At 39.9% G+C, this 21844-nt stretch overlaps 1 protein-coding gene across 5 annotated transcripts in view; it reads right to left on the reverse strand.

Moving 5' to 3' along the window:
• Nucleotides 1–7214: 7214 nt before the first annotated feature.
• The window catches only part of BACH1 (BTB domain and CNC homolog 1), a 47990-nt gene continuing 33360 nt past the window's right edge, over nt 7215–21844 (reverse strand). For 4 of the 5 annotated variants that reach the window (XM_015133045.3, XM_015133044.3, XM_077995010.1 and 1 more), the window contains one exon: nt 7215–10953. In XM_015133045.3, coding sequence (XP_014988531.3) covers nt 10519–10953 — 435 coding nt within the window. In that variant the 3' untranslated portion in view covers nt 7215–10518. 5 annotated transcript variants of the gene reach the window in all.

Below are 21844 nucleotides of genomic sequence, written 5' to 3' on the forward strand. Positions count from 1 at the left end.
GCCAAGATCGTGCCACTGTACTCCAGCCTGGGTGACAGAGCAAGACTCCGTCTCAAAAAAAAAAAATACAAAAATACAAAAATTAGCTGGGTGTGGTGACACGCACCTGTAGTCTCAGCTACTCAGGAGGCTGAGGCAGGAGAATCACTTGAACCCAGGAGGAGGAGGTTGCAGTGAGCTGAGACTCTGGCCTGAGCAATAGAGCAAGACTCTGTCTCAAAACAAAAAAACAAACAAAAAAAAACTGCAAGCAATACCATTCTTTAGTACTTATTTTTCTTACGTCACTTTTCACTATCTAATATGCTATTTGCTTTATGCTTCTGTTTACTATCCATTTGTGCCAGCCAGTGGAGGCGGAGAGTTTTGTCTATTTTCCTCTCTAAGGATACGTATCCCTGGAACCCAGGACCCTAGGGATTCACAGATGTTTGTTTTTTGTTGTTGTTGTTGTTTTGTTTTTGGATGAATGAACGAGCTGCCTTTTAGATGGGGCAGATTCTGCTCCATGAAATGCCTTCTCTATTCTGCTGAGCCTTTGTATGGACTTATAAGTGAAGATGGTCAAAAGCCAACCTCAGAGGCTGAGACTGGGAAGAGTCAAACTGCTCCATATATTCCAGGGAGAGGAATGAGAGACTCCTGGGGACAATTAAGGAGTAGGATGGAGGAAGGAAGCCAGTGGGGCAGAATAAAGCTTGGAGACAACATGAGGTTGAGTGACAACGTGAGGTTGGGCAGCCTGTGAAAATCCCCCAAAGGGAGGGAGGATCTTATGACAGGGCTATCTAACAACGTTCACTTTCAAGCCCTCTGTATTGCTGTGATATAAATACAGTATTTCCCAAATTTTCAATAAAGCCTACTCTACTCATCAACGTCTAGTGCCAGAGGTATACGAACTATTCTTTCATTTATTTGTTTTTGTGGAACTAGAGGAAGTGGTTGAGTTTAATGTTTCCATCACCCATGTGGAAAGCACAGAAAAAGGCAACCGAGAAACTGAACAAATTTGATGGAAGCAGGCACCTAAGACAGAGTGACCACGGGACTCTAAGCCAGTCGTGCCACTAATACTCACGTTTACACTCCAGGAATCATCCCCCAACCACTGCCTCAAATTAAAGAGGATATTCAAAAAATATGTGGTGAATTGATTTGAATTTTCACAAACTGTGAGTAGAAGTTTGAAGTCAGTCTTACTTTGAACTCAAGGACCAGAAGTCCCAATATGAAAGACATACATGTAAGGAAATTCTGTCTGAGAGACATTAAGTAATTTTCCTTTGGCTACACTGTGGCTAAGCATCAAAACCAGGCTTCAAAACTTGGTCTGGGCCAGGAGCGAAGGCTCACACCTGTAATCCCAGCACTTTGGGAGGCCGAGGTGGGCAGATCACTTGAAGTCAGGAGTTTGAGACCAGCCTGGCCAACATGTGAAACCCCGTCTCCACCAAAAATACAAAAATTAGCTGGATGTGGTGGTGCACGCCTATAATCCTAGCTACTCGGGAGGCTGAGGCAGAAGAATGGCTTGAACCCAGGAGGCAGACGTTGCTGTGAGCTGTGATCGCACCACTGCACTCCAGCCTGGGCAATAAAGCGAGACTCCACCTCAAAAAAGAAAAAAAAGAACTAGGTCTGTCTCACCATAGGTTTATGTTCTTTCTATTCCTCCCCACAGTTCCTGTACTTTCTGAAAGGGCTTGGATTTGTAATTGAGTCATTGCCTAAATTTGTGCAATTCTTTTAGTCCTTAAGTGCATACTTCATACTCACCCTATTAAAAGTATGCTGGCAGCTATCTGCTCTCCCAAACCCTAGTGAACACAAGTTCAGGCTATTAAGTGCTTTTACTAGCCAAATTCTCCTACCTTATCTTAGCAGCTACGTGCTCTACTCCTCATTCCTGTGTTAAACTCCATCCTTGATTCCACATTAAGGATCCCTCCCAGATGTTACCATTTAGCTGAAACAGAGCTGTCTGAGCAGGTATCCAAAGTTCTCAGAATGGTATGGAACACTTCTTGGCCCATCAGATTTTCCACGGAAACTGAAACACAACCCCTCAAATATCAGATGTTGAGCATAGCAGATGAGGTCTTCTAAAATCCAGAGTAAAAGCTCAAATGAGATGAAAACACGGTGTTTAAAAAAGGAATTCTTTCTTCAGAAAAGCTTATACTTAAGGTGTAATAGTCCTGTGCGCAACAGTTAAGGCTATTATTTAAATCAAAGCAAGGAAAACATAAGCATGCTTATTTCACAAAGGAAGATTCTCTGAAATTAATAGCTCAAAGCAAAACTACTGTCAGTTTCTGAGGTGGACCAAAGAGGTATTACTTTAGAAGGCTTAAGTTAGAGTGGATATTTTCATATAGTGTGCTGGGTATTATTAACAGGATCTACTGCCAAGAGATTCATATCACATGGGAAACCAGCATATCAAGATGTTATCTGGAAAATTATTTAAGTCCAGTCTCTGAAAGAAGGAAATTAACTCTTTAGAAAACAGCTGACTTTCGGGACAGTGATTAAGTATAAACTAAGAGTGGAGAAGGAAAATAGTGTCTGCTTTAGAAGATGGCTGTTTTAAAATGAAAAGGTAATGTGCTGTCCTCAATTTTTAAATATTTTCCATGATCTTTGCATTTATACTTTAAGAATAATGTGGATCATAGAGATGAGGAAGAGGAAAAAGAAGTGTTTGCAGCTAAACACGAGGTCAGGCTTGGCTTTTAAACCCGAACCTATGTTCCCACTCGTGGCAGAGTGTGATGAGAGGGCAAGTTCGTGGCTTTTGTGGGAGTCTGCTTCTCTTCTGGCGTATCTTTCTCTTTCTCTTCTTGCAAGCTTCTCAAAGCCCCCACCCAGACTCTGCCTCCACATAATTCCTTTCCACATTCTTTCCTTCACTTTCTATACTCTGACCCTGGAACATGATCTTCCCTCAACCTCCTTGCTCCTTCATCCGTGCAGAGATGGAGTGTGCTGGCTGATTGATGAATCTGAACATAACTGGTTGTCCTCTGCCCTGCACGGCCATTCTTCCTCTTGGGATGTGCCTGTCTCCAAATAGCACCACTAGCACCCTACGCCTCCACACCACCATGCTGAATAGCGGAGTATAGGTGGTGCTGTGCTGCCCAGAGGAAAATCTCCTTACATGGAAACCAAGGGTGGAAAAGTTACTTCCTGTAACAAGAAACAACCTGATGAGGTCCACTTGCCTCGTTCTGGAGTTTGCACTAGGCTCTCACGCTAAGCTACTCCATTATCTGCAACTGAGGTTTTGTTCTGGTTTCCCATCTACCATTCCTTTATTTTCTCTCTCAGATTCTTCAGAGCTCAGGAACTCAAGAAAAGAATATGCAGTGTTCCTTTGGAAACCCAACATTTGGCAGGGCGGCATTGTATAGAGACACTGAAAAAATCAAAACCAGAAGAGCAGAGTTTGGATAGTAAGAGACACGTGTGATTAGGCGTCTTGTAAACCACGGGGTGCAGCAGAGGCCGGGGCATTTTACCTTCGATTGTATGTGGAGGTTTGTATTAGGCCAGGTGGGTTTTTACAGGAGTGACGTTGGTCTGGGTAAGAGGTTCTAAAGCAGCCTGTGAGCATATTGAATCTAGAGGATCGTTGTGGCTTATGGTGTTCTTCCTCAGAGAATGACTTCTGTGGAGTCCTACCTGGTTTCCTTAGACCTTTGGAGAGGCTTGGATGGGGTGGGGGCATCTTAAGTGAAAGGCGCAGGGACTTCAGAAGAGATATGGGGTGCCTCTCACAGGCATGATGCAATTCCTTCAGGGACTCAGGAGTTTAACTGGCTCAATGCCAAGAGTCTAAGTGGCTCAGCGTTCATAATGAGACACTCACAAGATTATCACAGCATTTGCACCACCTGTTTTGAAATCAGTGCAACCCCCAGCCATGAGAGCAGCTGTCCAAGAAAAGTTATGTTCTTAGAACACAGTACCTAGTGCGCCCAAAAGCTGTGGAAGGTACTCAGTGGTAACTGAGGCAAGGAAAGCCGATGGGGAAAATCCTTACATTAGCTTTCCCCTAATGCCTGTCAGTCAACACCCACTTTCTGGAATGTACTACCCATGATCTTAAACCCAACTGGCAGAAATTCCCTCCACACTCCCCATTGACTGCAAGAGGCCCTAGAAAGTGGGTGCAACATGGCATAAATTAAATGTGGGCAGCAGCCTGTGGGCCCCTGTCCATCAACAGCAACACAGCAGTTTCACAGGGAAAGGCCCAGCGCCCGCAGGTGCTTGGCAGGGCTGGCGGCCTCAAGATGCCACTGCTGCAGTTTCCAGGGGAAAAGCAGACCTCACAGGCCTTTTAGGTGTAGCTGGGAAAAATAATAGGTACTGATTTTCACCTATTTTCAAGGCAGCTGGGTTCCAACATACTAGACTACTTCTAAGGTTCTAGCTTCTAACTGGTAGCGCCAGGCCACTGTGGCCCTTGCTGTATCAGCCACCCCAAATTCCATTCTGCATTCAGGCGCAAGGAGGGAACCATGAAGGGAACCTGGATCCAAGTGGTTCATCTATAGTTGATTCTGGACTGCTTAAATCTATGTAGATAGATTTCAGATGCCTCCTCCATCCCTAGGAGGTAACTTTCTTAGGCCTAAATATCCATTGTGGCTCAGGCCTGAAAACGCCTGTATACAGGGATGTGGGCTCCCTAGAGGGAGCCCTCACTCAACAGTCCCAGGTACCAGAAACTTAGCATGTTGGAAAAGGAAATGTAAATTAAGGTGTCTTGCAATGGTGGTCTTTCTCCCAGGAATGATCAGTGTATACGGCCAAAATTAAGCCCTTTTTGAGTGTCCTTCCAATAGAAATTAGGATCACAAGTTGTGAGTTACAGAACACTGGGGCATCTTTGGGCAGCTGAAACCAAGATTTTTTTTTTCCAGATACTATTGAGGTTCTACTATGGTCTTTGGCAGCACTAGGTACTGAGTTGTGGGAGCAGCGTTGTATGGGATGACTGCTTTAGTACCTAGGAATTAGCTTGTTTCAAAACAAGTGTGGTTGTGGGGCCAAGGCTATAATTTTGCGGTTTCTTCTTCTAACTCTAAAGTGAGCACATCAGAGACTCAGCCTCGAACCTAGTTCCTTCTGGAGCACGGCAGGAACAATCACCCTCTTAAAGACAATTCCAGCTACAGCCTCTTGAAAAGAATCTCGACTGGACCAAGGCATCAAGAACTCCTCTGGCCAAGGCTGATCTGAATGAGAAATCTGGCAGTATAGTTTTGGGATTTATTTTTCTTAGTTTTTTACTTGGAACTCAGGTGGACAAGATAATTTGATTTGCTTTAGTTCCTTTATACTTTAATGCCTTTAGATTTAATCCAAAGGGACTTAATCTTTGATTTTTTTTTCTCTAAAAGTTGAATAATAGAAGTTTAACTACCATTCAAATTTGGGTATCATTATGTTGCTAGCATTTTATTCCTGGACTTTCACACATTTTCTTATGGGAATGTTCTGTTGGGATTTTATCTCAATGCAAGGCCTCTGATATGCTATATGGGATGATGAGGTAGGAGATAATTAGGGATGGGAAAAATGTTCAGTCTTTGGTACAGAGTAGCCTTTGAATTCATTTACTTATTAGTACACTGCTGGATCCAGAGCCTTCTTAGACCAAATGTTCACTGACAGCCCCAGGGTGTCACATCTGCAAAGGCTGGTGCTGGGAAGTGGCCTCAAAGGTGAGAGGAAGTCTGCCTTCTGGAACAGCTGCTCTCCTCCTCCAGGCCATCAGTCACAGCCCTGGTTGAGCAATGGGGCCAATGTTTCAAGAGAACTTCAACTGGGGGCGTGAAAGGGGAACACTCTTCCCTAAGACTTCCCTAGTTTCAATCTCCAGGGCAAGAAACACCCTCTGGCCTTTGTACTTCCACTGGCCCTGCTGTAGTCGTCTCTGATTCTGATGAGTAAATTTTGAGTCATTAAGTCTACTTGGCTCAGCCCACCCCTTACTCGTGGAATTTGCTCCATTTATATTTTTCCACTCCTCTAAGAGCTCTGCCCCTTTTGGGGTGGGTCAAGGTGACCGGTGGATGGATTAAGTCTGCCTCATTCCAGAACGCACTTCTAGCAGGTTCACTGGGCTAAACAGCTAGAAAGCCATGGTTCCAAGCTGGGTTCCATCAGTGATATGGATTTCACCTACTCTTTAATTTCTTAAATGGTTCAAAACTCTGGCCAGGGAAAAGATGCTATTTATTGGCCTTCCTCTAAAACCTCGATACCCACTACTTATACTTCTATTGTTCTTAAAGCCCTTACAGTCTAACCTCAGACCTTTGGTAACTTAAGTCAATCTGGGTAGGGCAAGATGCTGGGACACCCACAGGTGAAGAACACTCAAGTGGGGGCCTCCTCCTTCTCTCACTGTGACACAACCTCCTTCTGTTCCTTTAACACACCAGGCTTATTTGTGCCAGGTGGCCTTCTCTCCCCAGAAACCATCCTTCTCCCTTTTCAGACTACCCTTTCAAAGCTCGGTGAAATCCCACGTTTCTCATCCTGTCTCCTTTGAACTCTTGCAGCCATCACACTACCTCACACAACTGAGCACTTTCTTAGAAGTCATCTTGATTCCATCATTGGTCTAGTCAGGGTTTCTCAATGTCAGCCTGATCAATACCCTGGGTGGGGTAACTGTTGTGAGGGCTGTCCTGGCCTCTGCCCCTAGAAGCCATATCCTATATCCTGCCCCCACGATTTCTGTCTCTGGGAACTGCCAAGTGTCCCCCGGGCAGCAAAATCATCCCCAGCTGAGAATCACAATGACTAGACCAGAAGACTTTGCCCTGGATGGCCAACACCGCTGAGCAGCTGCCCAAAGCTTGGTCAGAGGGGCCTGATTGGAAATTGAATAGAATACAAAGAGCTGACTCGGCAGATTAAGTTTTTAAAACTTAATGACTGATAGAGATAATACCCCTTAAGAGTCCCTATACTTCTCTATCCAAACTAGAATTATGTAAAATCAGAAGCAAAGCTAAAATCTGTGCTTCCTAAAACACCTGAATGCTGGAATTTTTTTTTTCCAGGCATGATTATCAACTAAGGAAAGAGTCTCTCCTGCAAATTCAGATATACTAATTACCGATCAAAAGACTAAACTGAGTAAATCCACATGAGGTGAGAAAATGAAAATAGAACGTACAATTCTATTAAATTAGAAGCAATTTTAGAGAATTTTATTTAACTGTCAATTTATCACCAACATCTAACATTTTATAGTTCAGGTACATTTGGGTAAGAACATTAGGAAGAAAATGTAAATTAAATACTATGAAAGTATGCTTTTAATGAAACGTGGTCTCAGTAAAATATGGACATAGAAGTTTAGTGGTTTTATTGCATTGTTAGAAAATATTATGAAAGATACAAAAAAAATCAATGTTTTTCTGTTTCTTTTATAATCAGTATGCCACCTTTTACCATTATGGCTTTAAGTTTTCATTCTACCCAATAAGTTTCAAAGAATAGTTTATTACATGCCTTAATAAAACATTTAAAATATTTACAAATTCAAAATAGATGTTTTATAACTGAAAAAAGTTCACCTGAGAATTCACTGTAACGTTGCCATTGTTTTCCCCAAGTTGTTAATGTGGCTGAGTGTCCACATGCAACCTGTATCGTCTACTGCATCTAACATACTTAATTCCTTATTTAAAATTCGTTAAGCAGTAAGCTATAGCAAACTGTTAAAAAAAATTACAGATGGAGAACCAAGACTGTATCTACATTTGTTCTGAATATGACAATTTAACAAATTATTTGCTATAGTTCCAGAATGAGTAAGAAAAAAAAAATAAGGTAATGTTATTTTACTGAATTCAACATAACAGCTTTTTAAAAAAATCATCACGCATTGAGAAGGCCGGTTCATAAAATAGTGAACAATGATCATGTGAATATGCAATATACAAACTGAAAACATTTCAAACTTCTGCATGAAGGAAAAGGCATACACTGTATACTCATAATCCTGTCATTTGTCTTCGGCAGCCTCAAAAAAAATATTGCCTTGAAACATTTTCTTAGAAAAAACTTCTTTAGAAGTTAATGTTAAAATAGGCATAAATGTGTAATGCTATGCAATATACAGAAAACTTCCCCACTTATGGCCAAAAGACAAAGATAAAATCTTTTTTATCTGTCCATCTGCATTACAACTTGAAAATCATGTAGCTATGAGGTAGTGTAGTTACTTGTATTACATGCTGGCTATTTAAAGTAATGCTAAATTTTAAGAAATTACACTTGGCCAATAATTATATGTCATTAATAGAAACCCTTAATGCTAAACTGTTCATAGGTAGAGAGAAATTTAAACCAAGTGCTTTACAAATTATATTTAAGCTCTGGAGACAACTACGTTTTATCATAAAATAGTAATCTTTCAAAGCAAGTACAGTAGCAATTAAAGCAAAAGATTATTTGACATTTGCACATACACAAACTGATACGACCAATAGTTGAGTGTACACTGAGGTAGGAAATCAAGGGTTCCATTGGCTTAAGATTTTACATTTTGTAAACCACAAGTTCTTACATTATTTTATATTGTGAAGTTGAAATTTAAAATTACAAGTATCAAAGAAATACCTATATGGGGAGAATATATGTATGTATACACACACACATATACACACACACACACACACACACAAATTCTTTTGCAGTATGGGACGCATTATTAGAATTATTCTCCCTGACAAATTCTTGAGTGTACTTATAAAAGCTACTAGAAAATAAACAAGTCCAACTAATTTTCTCTTACAAATAAGTCAATAACAGAGATAACATACAAACTACTGAAAATATACTAGCAATATCCTCCCCCTACATCCTGATCAAAAAGGGTAACATTTGACAAATTACTCCAAGACATGAAGACTGGTCCCCATATACTCTCACAGGCAAGGCCAACTTGCTTCAGATTTCATACCCAGTGGGTGGTGGTTGCCCACATTAGCTAGACAAGCCCTGCACTAGGCTCAGGATGCAGTCCATAGAAGTGTCTCTTTCAGTCCTCTGATTTCGGTGAAATCAACACTATAAACTACTCCTCTGCACCATTAAAACTGGGTTCTGCCAACGTTTCTGTGAATGTGAATATATGCATTTTTTTTAATTGCTGAGAAGATCCATAGCTTTCATTTGACTCTCAAACAAATCTAACTCCAACATGACTAAAAGTCACTGCAAAATGTTTTGCGATAGGTGCTCAATTATCTATTTTGTAACAGGACTGAACAAACACTAAGACTGATCTTTAAATGCCCAAGTTAAAATGATTTGTGTGTCTTTATACCACACCAAATTTGGGGAGGAGAGCAAGGATTAAACCTGGTTTTCAAATGCAAACCCACAATAGGAAAAGATTGAGTTCATCCTATTTCACAAACCTGCAGAGTTGCTGCAAATACATTTTTATCTGTAACAATGCTTTTTACAAGTGAACCATACGACTTCAAAAACAGGATGAAAAAATGAACTGCACTCCTGGTAAAACGTAAGCAATATTCTTTCCCCGTGATGTCTGCTTTTCCGGCACTGGTCACCCATGGTGGCAAAGTGGACAGCTTCACATGTTGGTAAGCTCTCCAGATTCTAGGGAGCCTGAGATAGTGCTGCCAGTATGATCACTCATGCCACTGTATTCTGAGTCCTAGTTCTTCTTCCAAAGGGACAAGAACGCCAGGAAACAGGAAGTCCATGATGGGACCAGATATGGTAAAGACTGAAGAGGGGGGAAAAAAAGAGGGAAAGTGACACTTAATCTGTTTATGCAGCCAGACTTTCTAGAGTCCATACTGAAGAGAAGAAGCCCCCATCTTAGGCCAACCACTTGCCTGTTTATGAAATCTTCCCAATGTAGCTTAAAACCTGATTTTAGGAGCCAAAGAGCAAAGCCCTAAGATTCAGGTAAGACCATCTATTTTTCACAATGCAGCTCTACAAAAATATTCCCAGTAGCTGACACCCTGTTTCAGCTGAGAACAGAACTCTATTAGCATTGCTTGGGCAGAAATTTTCTTTCAATCTAAAATATTACAAAAATGTCAAATTATTAAACTTCTGCAGGCCACTTCTTTTAGTAGGAACTATCTGTAGACGTTTCAAGCTGTTAAATTGCTGTCTGATATGCTGCAGTTTTCATTCTCCTACTTGTTCTGAATAGCAAGAAGAGTTATTACTAGAGTTATTATTCTGTAAAACATGAGTTTTAAAGGTTTACTACATTTTCACATGGATTTTTCTGATATCCAGGAGGCAAAATCGTTTCTTTGTCTCTTGCGGAAATCAAGGAGAAATCATGGTTGACTTAAGAGAAATTCCCTTATGGCAAACTACTAAAGGGAAAAACAATATTGTTAAGCAACAGATGGTCATATTAGGCTTTCAAGACACTGCCAAAACTTCAGTAGAAAATTAGATGGTTTGAAGGAAGTGAATGCAAGTTTACTCATCAGTAGTACATTTATCAGTCATCTGCTGACAGAAGTCTGAGATTCCACCACTCTGACGACACTGTTCCGCAGGCCCGGCTTGCTCAGAGGTGGCTGTGGATGTCTGCTGGGACTCCTGCCCCCGCGTGTAGCCGGACTCACTGTTTCCTCTGGCACAAGGAGGCAGCACTGCTGGAGGCCCGTCAGATAAACTGAAAATTGATGGTAAGGCCAGTTCACCATCAGGAGTACTTTTATCTTTTTCAGAAATTAAAAATGAAAGTGGGCAATCTGAAGCTGAGTACTTGGCGAGTATCTGTATTTGTTCTTGACTCAGAGCTGCTTCTTTACAAACTTTCTGGCAAAGTCCAGTTAGGTTCTGCTTTGTCTCGCCCAGAGTTGACAAAATGTGATCTCTTTCCTTCAACAAGCTCTCCTTTTCATTTTGCTGTGAAGTGGGGAAAGAGAACACAATGGCTTGTGTTTATTAGCTCAATCAACATTTCCAAGGTGATCAAATAATATACAGTGTCTTCTCATCAAATAAGATCACATGGAGTTTATCCTTGCAATTCCATTCAATTACACATTAAATACTAAAGGCCCAGAATGTCCCATCCAAAACTCTTGGGGCGGATGTATTTTGGCATAAAGCATTTTTCAGGTTTTAGAAAGATAGTATATATGGGTGCACACATAATTTCTCTAGCAGGTCTGGGGCAGCACTTCACTATCAACTATCTTTACATTTCTAAGTAAAACATAAAATAGCAAATAATGAAGAAAGTAGGATAAAGACTATGCATTCTAATGTCAATTTGGGGCAGTTTTTTGGTCAAAAGAGTCTGTGACAAACTTATATGGTTTTCGGAGCTTTCTGGATTTACAGACTGTACATAACAGGTATGGATGACATTTTGGATGAGATACAACAAGAAAAAAGTAAAAGTACAGTTAGCATAACTTAACTACTGAGACTCAAAAGCATTGCAAGATTCAACTAATGATCAGCATTTGTTGAGCAGATACTCTGTGCCAGATATTGTGCTAAATGTTTTCCAACATGCAATCTCAGCTATGTAATCCACACAACACCTCTCCTGACTTAAGCACATCAAACCCACTGAAGGGATGGGACTGAGTTTAACATGCCTAGAGACAGCTGCTGGGTGAGTTACTAAAGTGTGGAGAATTCGAGGGGGAATTTTGTGTTTGCTAATTACTATTTTTGTTATTGTTATAATCTTATTACCCCTATAAGAAAGTCTACCACAGAATTTTTCAAAAGTTTTTCTGGGTCCTGCCTTGCTGTCCATGTCACTTATCAATGCTGATAGCACGTCTTTTCTATTATCGTCCCATCTCATCCTTCTTGTTCTAACATTTTATTGCTTCTAATCTATTATGAGCCAGGAAACCAAATAATCAAGGTATTTATAAGAAAAGAGTAAACAAACACTTGCTAGAAAGTCAAAAGGTTTTTCTTGTGAAAATTATCACAACTCTCAACAAGTCAGTCTTGTTCTGCTTGCTTTCTGCTCATTGGAGGGTTCTGGAGAGTTGAGCCTGCCAGTTAACCTTGAGACAAGTTAGTTCATAGTGCTAATCTAGAAGTGCCATCCTTTAATTTTGTATGCACAAAAGTCACTAAAAGAGTAAAATGAATTTTGCTTTATACAAAAGTACTGTTATGGTTTTATACAAAAGTATTACTACAAAATTATGTATGAATCCAATTATTGTTAGTTCTAAAATATTTTAAAGCCATGTAATATTTTGAGAAAATATACAATAAATACAAAATACTAAATTTTTATATGGCAAAGTATTCTCCAATCTGCTCAGATTTTTATATACAAGTTCTTTTTTTTTTTTCTTTTTTAAATAGATGTAGGCCAAGAAAGAGTGTGTTAAGTATATGTAACCAAAATCAATGTTCGGCTGGTACATTTTCTCTTATGCAAAGTTTATCAGTTGCACTCTTCTGATAAAATGAGTCTGCAGATACCGGAAGGGCAAGAATGGCACCTACTGCTTGTTCACAGAAGGAACCATTAAATGCAATCAACACCCATTTCTTTTTATGGTCTCCTGGAAGCCAATCCAAAGGAGGATGGAAATAAAGCTTCCAGTAGAAAGTGAGAAATAATCTTTTTTCAGTCACAGCAACATTCAGCCACGGATTCCTCTACCAAAGTGGGGATGAATCTATTCTAAACAGCAATAGAAAAATTTCAACTGCTGGTTGGTCTTTTAAATTAAATATGGTTAAACAAAATAAGGATTACTTGAGCTTCCTCCCAGAAATTAGAACCACTACTTAACCTACAGATACTATGATTACAAATATTTTATGACTTCTGTATCTTAATATCCACATGATCTTTAAATACTCTCACTCCTCCCACCCCACTAAATTAGGGATGACATCATTCTTTAAGTACACAAGATGGCTTGCTTCTTCACAACTACAACAAATAGGTACAACCCTAGAACTCCATCAGAATTATTTCTATAAATTAAATGTTCCCATCTGTTCCCCTGTACTTTAACTCCCACACAGCTAAGCTTCTAAGCAGTTAGCTAATGTTTCCATTTCATTCTAAGTTTAAAACACATCTCTACTATAATAGCAGTCAGCTTAATAACTAAAAGTAAAATACAAGTAATTCAAGTTAATCACTTAATGACATCAGTATTTAAGATATCTCCGAAAGTCACTACTTATAGTCATGAGTGGGAGTCACTATTGGCATCCTGCTACCTATTCCTACAATATATTTCCATTTTCCTATAAAAACAACTGTATAAATCATGTTTGAAGTGCTGCACCTTTAATTACAGAACTTTTTTTTAAAAAGGAATAAAATTGGCATTCTGGTGCCATTCTGGATTTTATATCAACCAAAAACCTTTAGTAGGCTGGGCACAGTGGCTCACGCCTGTGAGGCTGAGGTGGGCAGATCATGTGAGGTCAGGAGATCGAGACCAGCCTGGCCAACATCGTGAAACCCTGTCTCTAATAAAAATACAAAAAAAATAGCTGGCGTGGTGGCACACACCTGTAATCCTAGCTACAAGGGCAGGCTGAGGCAGGGGAATCACTTGAACCTGGAAGATGGAGGTTGCGGTGAGCCAAGATTGCACCATTGCACTTCAGCCTGGGTGACAGAGCAAGACCCTGTCTCAAAAAAAAACAAAAAAACAAACCAAAAAAAACCTTTATCTCTAAATCCTTATTTTGAATAGCTAGTGGACAATATTTATTCAAATATAATTTTTTAAAGATTATAAATACAACTCACCCAATAAAGATATGGAATAGAAGAATTTGGCACCAAAAGAATGAGTGACAATTTTATGATAGGGTAAAGAGTACTCACTGTTAGAAAATGGTCACTAATAGTTCTTTAGTAAAACCTCTGAATAGACAGTTCAGAGAAATCTACAAATGGCACTGACAAATATAAGCAAAAATGCTCATTTTCACTCATAAGATAAAAATAAAAGCTACCACGAGATATCATGGTATCTCACTATCAGACTGGAAAAAAACCCAAAAGCTGACAACAAATCTTGACTGAGGGTGTGGACAGACGGACACACATATACTGCTGATGGAAGGCCAAATATTACAGTTCCTATGGAGGAGAATCTGTTAATATCTAATAAAATTATGTATGTATTTACCCTTGATAGAACAATCCCATTTCTAGGAATGTGTCCTAGAGACACAGCTCCTTAAACATGAAACAACAGTATACAGTTATTCACTGCAGGATCCCAAATGTCCACCCACAGAAGACTGGTTTGAATTGTATTACAGCCACAACTGAGTACTATGGAGCTGGAAAACGAATGAAAAAATATTTCCTAGAAATCAATTCTTAAGTTTAAATAGTAAAGTACAGAACAATGGATATAAAATACTTCTATGCAGCAGGATGGATAATAAAAGTAGACATAAAATGTTAATATGCTTTTAGAAAAGAAATACAGGGGAAAAAAAATCCAGAAACTAATGAAAGTGGTTACCTGCAGGAAGCAGCTATGAATAGGATATAAGGAGAAGATGAGATCAAGATTTGGAATATATATTTTTTAAAACATAGTTTTAACTTTTGAGCCATATAAACGTTTTACATTCAAAAATAAATAAAAAATGTAGGCCAGGCATGGTGGCTCATGCCTAAAATCTCAGCACTTCGGGAGGCCAAGGCAGGAGGATCGCTTGAGCCCAGGAGTTTTGAGCAACACAGTGAAACCTCATCTTGACAAAAAACAAAACAATTACCCGGCATGATGGTGCGCACCTGTAGTCCTGGCCATTAAGAAGGCTGACGTGAGATGATCACTTGATCCCAGAAGTCAAGGCTGCAGTGAGTCATTAATTGTGCCACTGCACTCCAGCCTGGGTGACAGAGTGAAACCCTGTCTCGAAAAATGTAGAGGAAATCCCAGTAATATAAATAGAAAAAAAATTAATTGTATATCAAATTGGTAACACAAATATTTCAAATAACTTTAAAGCTTCACACTGGGAAACATGTAAGCACAAAAAAAGGCAAATCTCAAATTCTGCTCAATCTGTTTACTGTTAACAGTAATACTGATTGTAACTTTTTTTACTTTTTATACAGTGTGCCTTCACTTAAAATCATTGACAGGTTCTTGGAAACTGACTTTAAGAGAAACAACCTACAGCAGGTCCTCAAACATTTTGTTCAACAGCCTTTATTTTTTATTATACTTTAAGTTCTAGGGTACATGTGCACAAGGTCCAAGTTTGTTACATATGTATACATGTGCCATGTTGGTGTGCTGCACCCATTAACTTGTCATTTTTTTTTTCTTTTTTTTTGAGATGTAGTTTCGCTCTTGTAGCCCAGGTTGGAGTGCAATGAATGGCATGATCTCAGCTCACTGCAACCTCCACCTCCTGAGTTCAAGCGATTCTCCTGCCGCAGCCTCCTGAGTAGCTGGGATTACAGGCTTACGCCACCATGCCCGGCTAATTTTTGTATTTTTAGTAGAGATGGGGTTTCACCATGTTGGCCAGGCTAGCCTTAAACTCCTGACCTAGGGCGATCCACCCGCCTCGGCCTCCCAAAGTGCTGGGATTACAGGCGTGAGCCACAGCGCCCAGCACCCGTCATTTACATTAGGTATATCTCCTAATGCTATCCCTCCCCCTCCCCTCACCCCACAACAGGCCCCAGTGTGTGATGTTCCCCACCCTGTGTCCAACTGTTCTTTGTTCAACATCCTTTCATTATAAAGTTGATGAGGAAAAAAACTGGTTTTATTATCCATCATTTCATGTTAAGTGAAAACTTACTGTATATTATAGAATAAAGGAAACAATACGGAGCCGAAATTTTCCCTGTAAGTGATGAGAGATTAAACATAAACATATAAAAGAAGTGAAGACAAAAGCTCTATACTGTTAAATTTGGACTGGAAATACTACATAAACTCAGGATTTCTAATGTACTTTTTACTTTCATTTACTGAAGCCTGATATATATGAACTCATGATGTAATGAACTCTTTATTTTATACACAGACGCATATATTTCCTAGCTCTGTCCACGGAAAAAGGCCTAGAAGGAATAATACTCCTTTAGCAGGTAGGCTTTCCAAAGTCCAACATATCTGCTAAAAAAAAACAGGAGTTTTAAAGAAATGGGTGATTCCAAATCTTGAAACAACAGAGGTTAAAAAGTGAGATTATGGTAGCAGGACAGGAGCTGGCTTGAACGAGCTCTTCCTGGCCAAATCTGAAAAATGTCAACATCAAAAAGAATAATGACTATTACTTATTCTAACAAGTTGAATCAGAAAAAATTAATCCATGAGTCCACAGGGATTCCAAACAGTGGGAGGGAAGGAAAAGAGAAAAGAAGAAAAGGCCAGGCATGGTGGCTCATGTCCGTAATCGCACCACCTTAGTAAGCTGAGGCAGGCAGATCCCTTGAGGTCAGGAGTTCAAGACCAGGATGGTCAACACGGTGAAAACCCATCACTAATAAAAATACAAAAATTAGCCAGGTGTGGTGGTGGGCACCTGTAGTCCTAGCTACTCAGGAGGCTGAGGCAGGAGAATCACATGAACCTGGGAGGTAGAGGTTGCAGTGAGCTGAGATCATGCCACCGCACTCCACACTCCAGCCTGGACAACAGAGTGAGACTGTTCCAAAAAAAATAAAAAAATAAAAAAGAGAGAGAAAGGAAGAACAATCCTTTTTAATGAGGAATACTGACTAATGCAAATAGAATAAAAGAATTAGAAAAATTATGATTTTGTAATCATGGTAATCACAGTAAAGGTCATCAACGTATTCTAAAAGATGCAGGAGTACTGGGGAATAGGATAATTATAAAGTGCCCAAGTAACACATCACAGACAACTAAGCAACACAGGGTGAAAAAACACTACTTTGAAAATGGAGCAATTTGGTACTTCCACCCACCTACATGGGACAACACTGACACTGGACCTCCTGCCTCCCTAGGTGACACAGTATAAAGGACAACACCAGTGAATGTTTAAACTCAGTCTCCTCAACTCAAACATTTCCAGTTTACAGGAAATAAAGGGATGGAGAAATGACTTAAAGCCACGGGGAAGCAATCAGACAAATACTTAAAGTAAGACATTTATGAGAAATCTGGCCTGGATACTTCAAAAAGTTATTGTCATTAAAACAATGAGAGCACTTTAGATTAAGAGACTAAACAGGTTTAATCAAATGCATTATATGATGACTGTATCCTCGTTTGGAAAAAAAAAAGCATCTATGAAAGATGGAAAAATCAGAGTAACTTGAATAAAAACTAGATATAATATTCAGGATGTGTTAATATTCTCAGGCATAATAAAGATAATAGTCATATCTAAGAATGCCTCTTTTTAGAAGATGCATGTTTAAACATTTAAGGATGAAGTGTCATAATATGGTAGCTTTCAAACACTTCAGAAAATAAAAGGAGAGGAAGAGAGCCAGAGAGAGGAATGACAGCCAGCAAGACAGCAGGACAGGAATGACAGTGACACCAAGGGGTGAGAGACCAAGATCAAGCAAGTGGGGTTAAACAAAGACCAAGACTGACAGATGGAGACAGAGATTCGAAGACGGACAAGCCAACAGGTACAGACAGATGATCTGAGGTGGAGAGACAGAGGCAGAAAGACCAAGATAGAGAAATAAAGCAAATGTGGCAAAATGTCAAAAATCAAAGAATCTACATGAAGAGTATACAGTTATTGTACCATTCATTTAACTTTTCTGAAAGCTTGAAATTTTTAGAATGGGTGCTGACATGAAGCTCAAGAAAAAATGAACACACTTGAACTTGGCTCCCCATGAGACTGTAAGTAAGCGAGGATTATGTCTTACTCATTTCTGACGTCCTGGTACCAAGCACAACATTTAACATGTAGGGTGACCAGCAAACACTTATAGAAAGAATAGAGAACCACTTTTATTTAAAGTACAACTAATACATATTGAGCCCTGAACACATGCTGGACAGTACAAACAGCTTTCCATCCCTGATCTCATCAGATCCTTGCATCAACCCCGCGGTGGCTATTACTCTTATCCCATGTTAGTAATGGGGGAATGTGGGTACTGGAGGTTAAGCAATTGCCCCAGGCTACAAAGTTACCCAGTGGCCAGGCAAGCTTTCCAGTCGTTTGTCTCCAGAGCCTCCCTCCGACCTCAGTGTTATTGTGCAGTGAATTCTCAGAATTTAAAATGTACATAAAATTTATCTCGGACTTGTATAAAATGCATGGTCCAGGGCCTTGACGACAGCTCTGGGATAGACTAAGAAATGTCCACCTTTAAGGGGCACCCAAGATAACTATGATGCCAATGGGATACACACCACATTTCAAGAAATGCTGCTCAAGGACAACATGGAATGACAGAGGGCAGGTTCCGGAAGGGTCACTGGGGTGCACTTTGGTAGAACAGCCAGTAAATTGGGACTAGTTGTGAACAGGTTTATTTTTAATAAAATATAATCTTCACCACAAAATGCAAATCACTAACAACAGATGAGGTCGTTTTACTTCTGTGCCATCATAACGGACAAAGGTAATGAAATAAAATGGTGTCTGAACCCCTCAACCCTGAGCGTTTGTGAATATTCTGATCGCTGATCACTTATAAGTTGGTATCAAAAACAATATTTGATACTTTCTAAAAGAAATACATTTTGGTAAATATTTTCCCGCAAAAAGCAAGGCTCCCTTCATTTCAGGGTTACCTCTGAGGTTAAAATGGTTATCAGAGATATGTGTATTTTCTAACTTCTGAATTAATCTTCCAGAAGAATAAACTCGAACCTTGTAAAGAAAGCTACATAGACAAGAGCTTCATAAGCCAAACACATGAACAGAAGTTGAATCCAAAGACTGTAATTACCAGTTTTAAAAGTCGGCCGGGCACGGTGGCTCACGCCTGTAATCCCAGCACTTTAGGAGGCTGAGGCAGGTGGATCATGAGGTCAGGAGATTGAGACCACCCTGGCTAACATGGCAAAACCCCGTCTCAACTAAAAATACAAAAAATTGGCCAGTCATGGTGGCGGGCGCCTGTAGTACCAGCTACTGGGGAGGCTGAGGCAGGAGAATGGCGGGAACCCGGGAGGCGGAGCTTACAGTGAGCTGAGATGGCGCCACTGCACTCCAGCCTGGGCAAAAGAGCGAGACTCCGCCTCAAAAAAAAAGAAAAACAAAGTCATGTTACTGGCTTATGCATTATGTACATTCAGTCCTTACAGTAAAAGCAATGCTAAATTAGTGCTTAACCTCTAACATACTATAAAATTCAAAATAAATCCTAAAGTCAATACCATCAATTTCCACCAAATAAATACGCACTTTCTCTTCAAAGGTTCTATTAGACTCTGATAGAACTTCTTGTTGAGAAATACATTATTTAATGAATGCTAACTCACATCTCCCTTTGTCCCAACAGAGACTATAAAAGTGTCCTTTATTCCTTTATACATGATTATAATACTAACCCACTTTGCAAACATTTTAGAATAATTATTCTATTGTAATCAAACCCCTTTTATCACATGCTGATCCATCCAGAGTCTATTATGCTACTACCCTCAGGACAAACTGCAAAAAGTTCCAAGATTTCTCTCTAGGAAAACAAACAGCCAATAGCCAAAGACCAAACTGACTAGAATATAGGGCCCTCTGCCTGAATATTTTCAGACCAGGGCAATAAATACTGTGAATCTATTTATATGTTAAAGCCAACCAGTCATTCACTATGTGCAAATGGCTGTTTAATTATTAAACAAGCAATTTCCCTTAAATAGGTTTGTTATAATGTTTAGACTACAAAGACGAAGAATACTGCTTGTCTACTGGCCATGTTACTTTCAAAAAGTAACATCTCAATGAGATTAAAATATACACAAATACCTGTTCACATTCCGTCCTCTGTATTCTCAACTCTCCATGCTACTAAGTATAAACTTCTGACTGTAACTCTCCTAGTTTTCTGTTTACAAAAGACAAGATCCATAACATCACCCAACAACCAGGGTCCAAGTAAACTTCTTACCATAATAAATATCTTAAACGTCAAATTCTTTTACTTCTAGATGAGCCAGCTTTCTTATTCTTATTAGCTAATAAGCAGCACATCTTCTGTTTATGTTTACCTGAGAAAGACACCTACGCAGGACAGAAATTTGTAATGTACCCCTCACGCTGCAACTGGAGCTTGCCTATAGAAATCACTAGAACTGAGAGTAGTGTGGAGGACTGAGTAGGGAGTTCAAGAAGATGAAACACAAACGAGTCACTCTGATACAAAAACTCCAACATGACTTCTCTGCGGTTATTTTGGAAGTCAGACTGGCGCCTTTCTAGGTGCAGGAGACACTATCAGATGTCTGCTGTGCCTGCCCAGAAAGGAAGGTCGTGACTCTTCTATTTTGTTCTTGCTCTCCAGCCACAGAGGAGGATACCTGAGTGAATTAGGCCAGTAAGATGCTCTCCTTGGGAATTCAGAACTGACTAAAACAGTAGTCTCTGACTGGATTAGTCCCTGGACAGTGAAATTATTCAGGCACTGTGCCACAGTCACCCTTCCCATGTGCACTTAGTGGCACAAAAAGCCACTCTCGGGTATAGAGCGAAGAAGGTGCAGAGAGAAGTCCCTGGGTTCCCAGGAGTCTTCCACTTTTGTTCCCTGTTATTTATGAGGCCTGGCTCCATTCTCTGGCTTCTAAATGAGAGGTACCTATCTCCCTACAACAAACTCACTCACTCACTCACTCGCTCACTCACTCACTCACTCACTCACTCATTCATTCATTCATTCTTCACTCAAGAGTCTGTTTCTTGAAGCCAAAGAGTCCAAATTTAATGTAACAGTTAAACAGGATACTGACCACTCTGATTCTCGATTTCATAAAAACTGCTGAGAAACAAATGTTACTTTGTACTGAAAATTAACCAGTAGTTATTCACTGGCCATATGAAAGAAACCTTACTATGATGACAAAAGCAATACACCAAACACAGAGTTTACAGTTTAGGCAGAGACATTAGGAAGGTCAATTAAGAAAGGGAAAATAGAGCCCAGGCGCGGTGGCTTACGTCTGTAATCCCAGCACTCTGGAAGGCTGAAGCGGGAGGATCACGAGGTCAGGAGATCGAGGCCATCCTGGCTAACACGGTGAAACCCCATCTCTACTAAAAATACAAAAAATTAGCTGGGCATGGTGGCGGGCGCCTGTAATCCCAGCTACTCAGGAGGCTGAGGCAGGCGAATTGCTTGAACCCAGGAGGCGGAGGTTGCAGTGAGCCGAGATCATGCCACTGTACTCCAGCCTGGACAACAGAGCAAGACTCCATCTCAAAAAATAAGTAAATAGATAAACCAAATAAAAAAATTTTTTAAAAAGGAGAAAACGGAAAATCAATAATACTACGTAATGTTTATTGAGTAGTTACTATGTGCCAGGAATTGTTCTAAGTTCTTCAGATTAGTATTAACTCAATTAACTCCCCAAAATAAGCACCTAATCTATAAAGTAGGAACTAGTATTATCCTATTTTTAGATGAAAAAAAAACAAGTCACAGAGAAATTAACCTGCCCAAAGTTACTAAGCATCTGATTCAGAGCCCACAATTTTAACCACTGTATCTGCCACCTCTCTCCTAAGAAGGAAAGGCAGAGGGAGCAGAAAGTCCAAAGATAGCAAGGCTTCTTCATCCTAGCTATCTGAAATTTAGTAAAAATAACAATAATCTAGCAAACCAATGTCTGATTTGTATCAAAAAAATAACACCTGT

Source organism: Macaca mulatta, chromosome 3 (assembly GCF_049350105.2).
Source record: "Macaca mulatta isolate MMU2019108-1 chromosome 3, T2T-MMU8v2.0, whole genome shotgun sequence".
NCBI lineage: Eukaryota > Metazoa > Chordata > Mammalia > Primates > Cercopithecidae > Macaca > Macaca mulatta.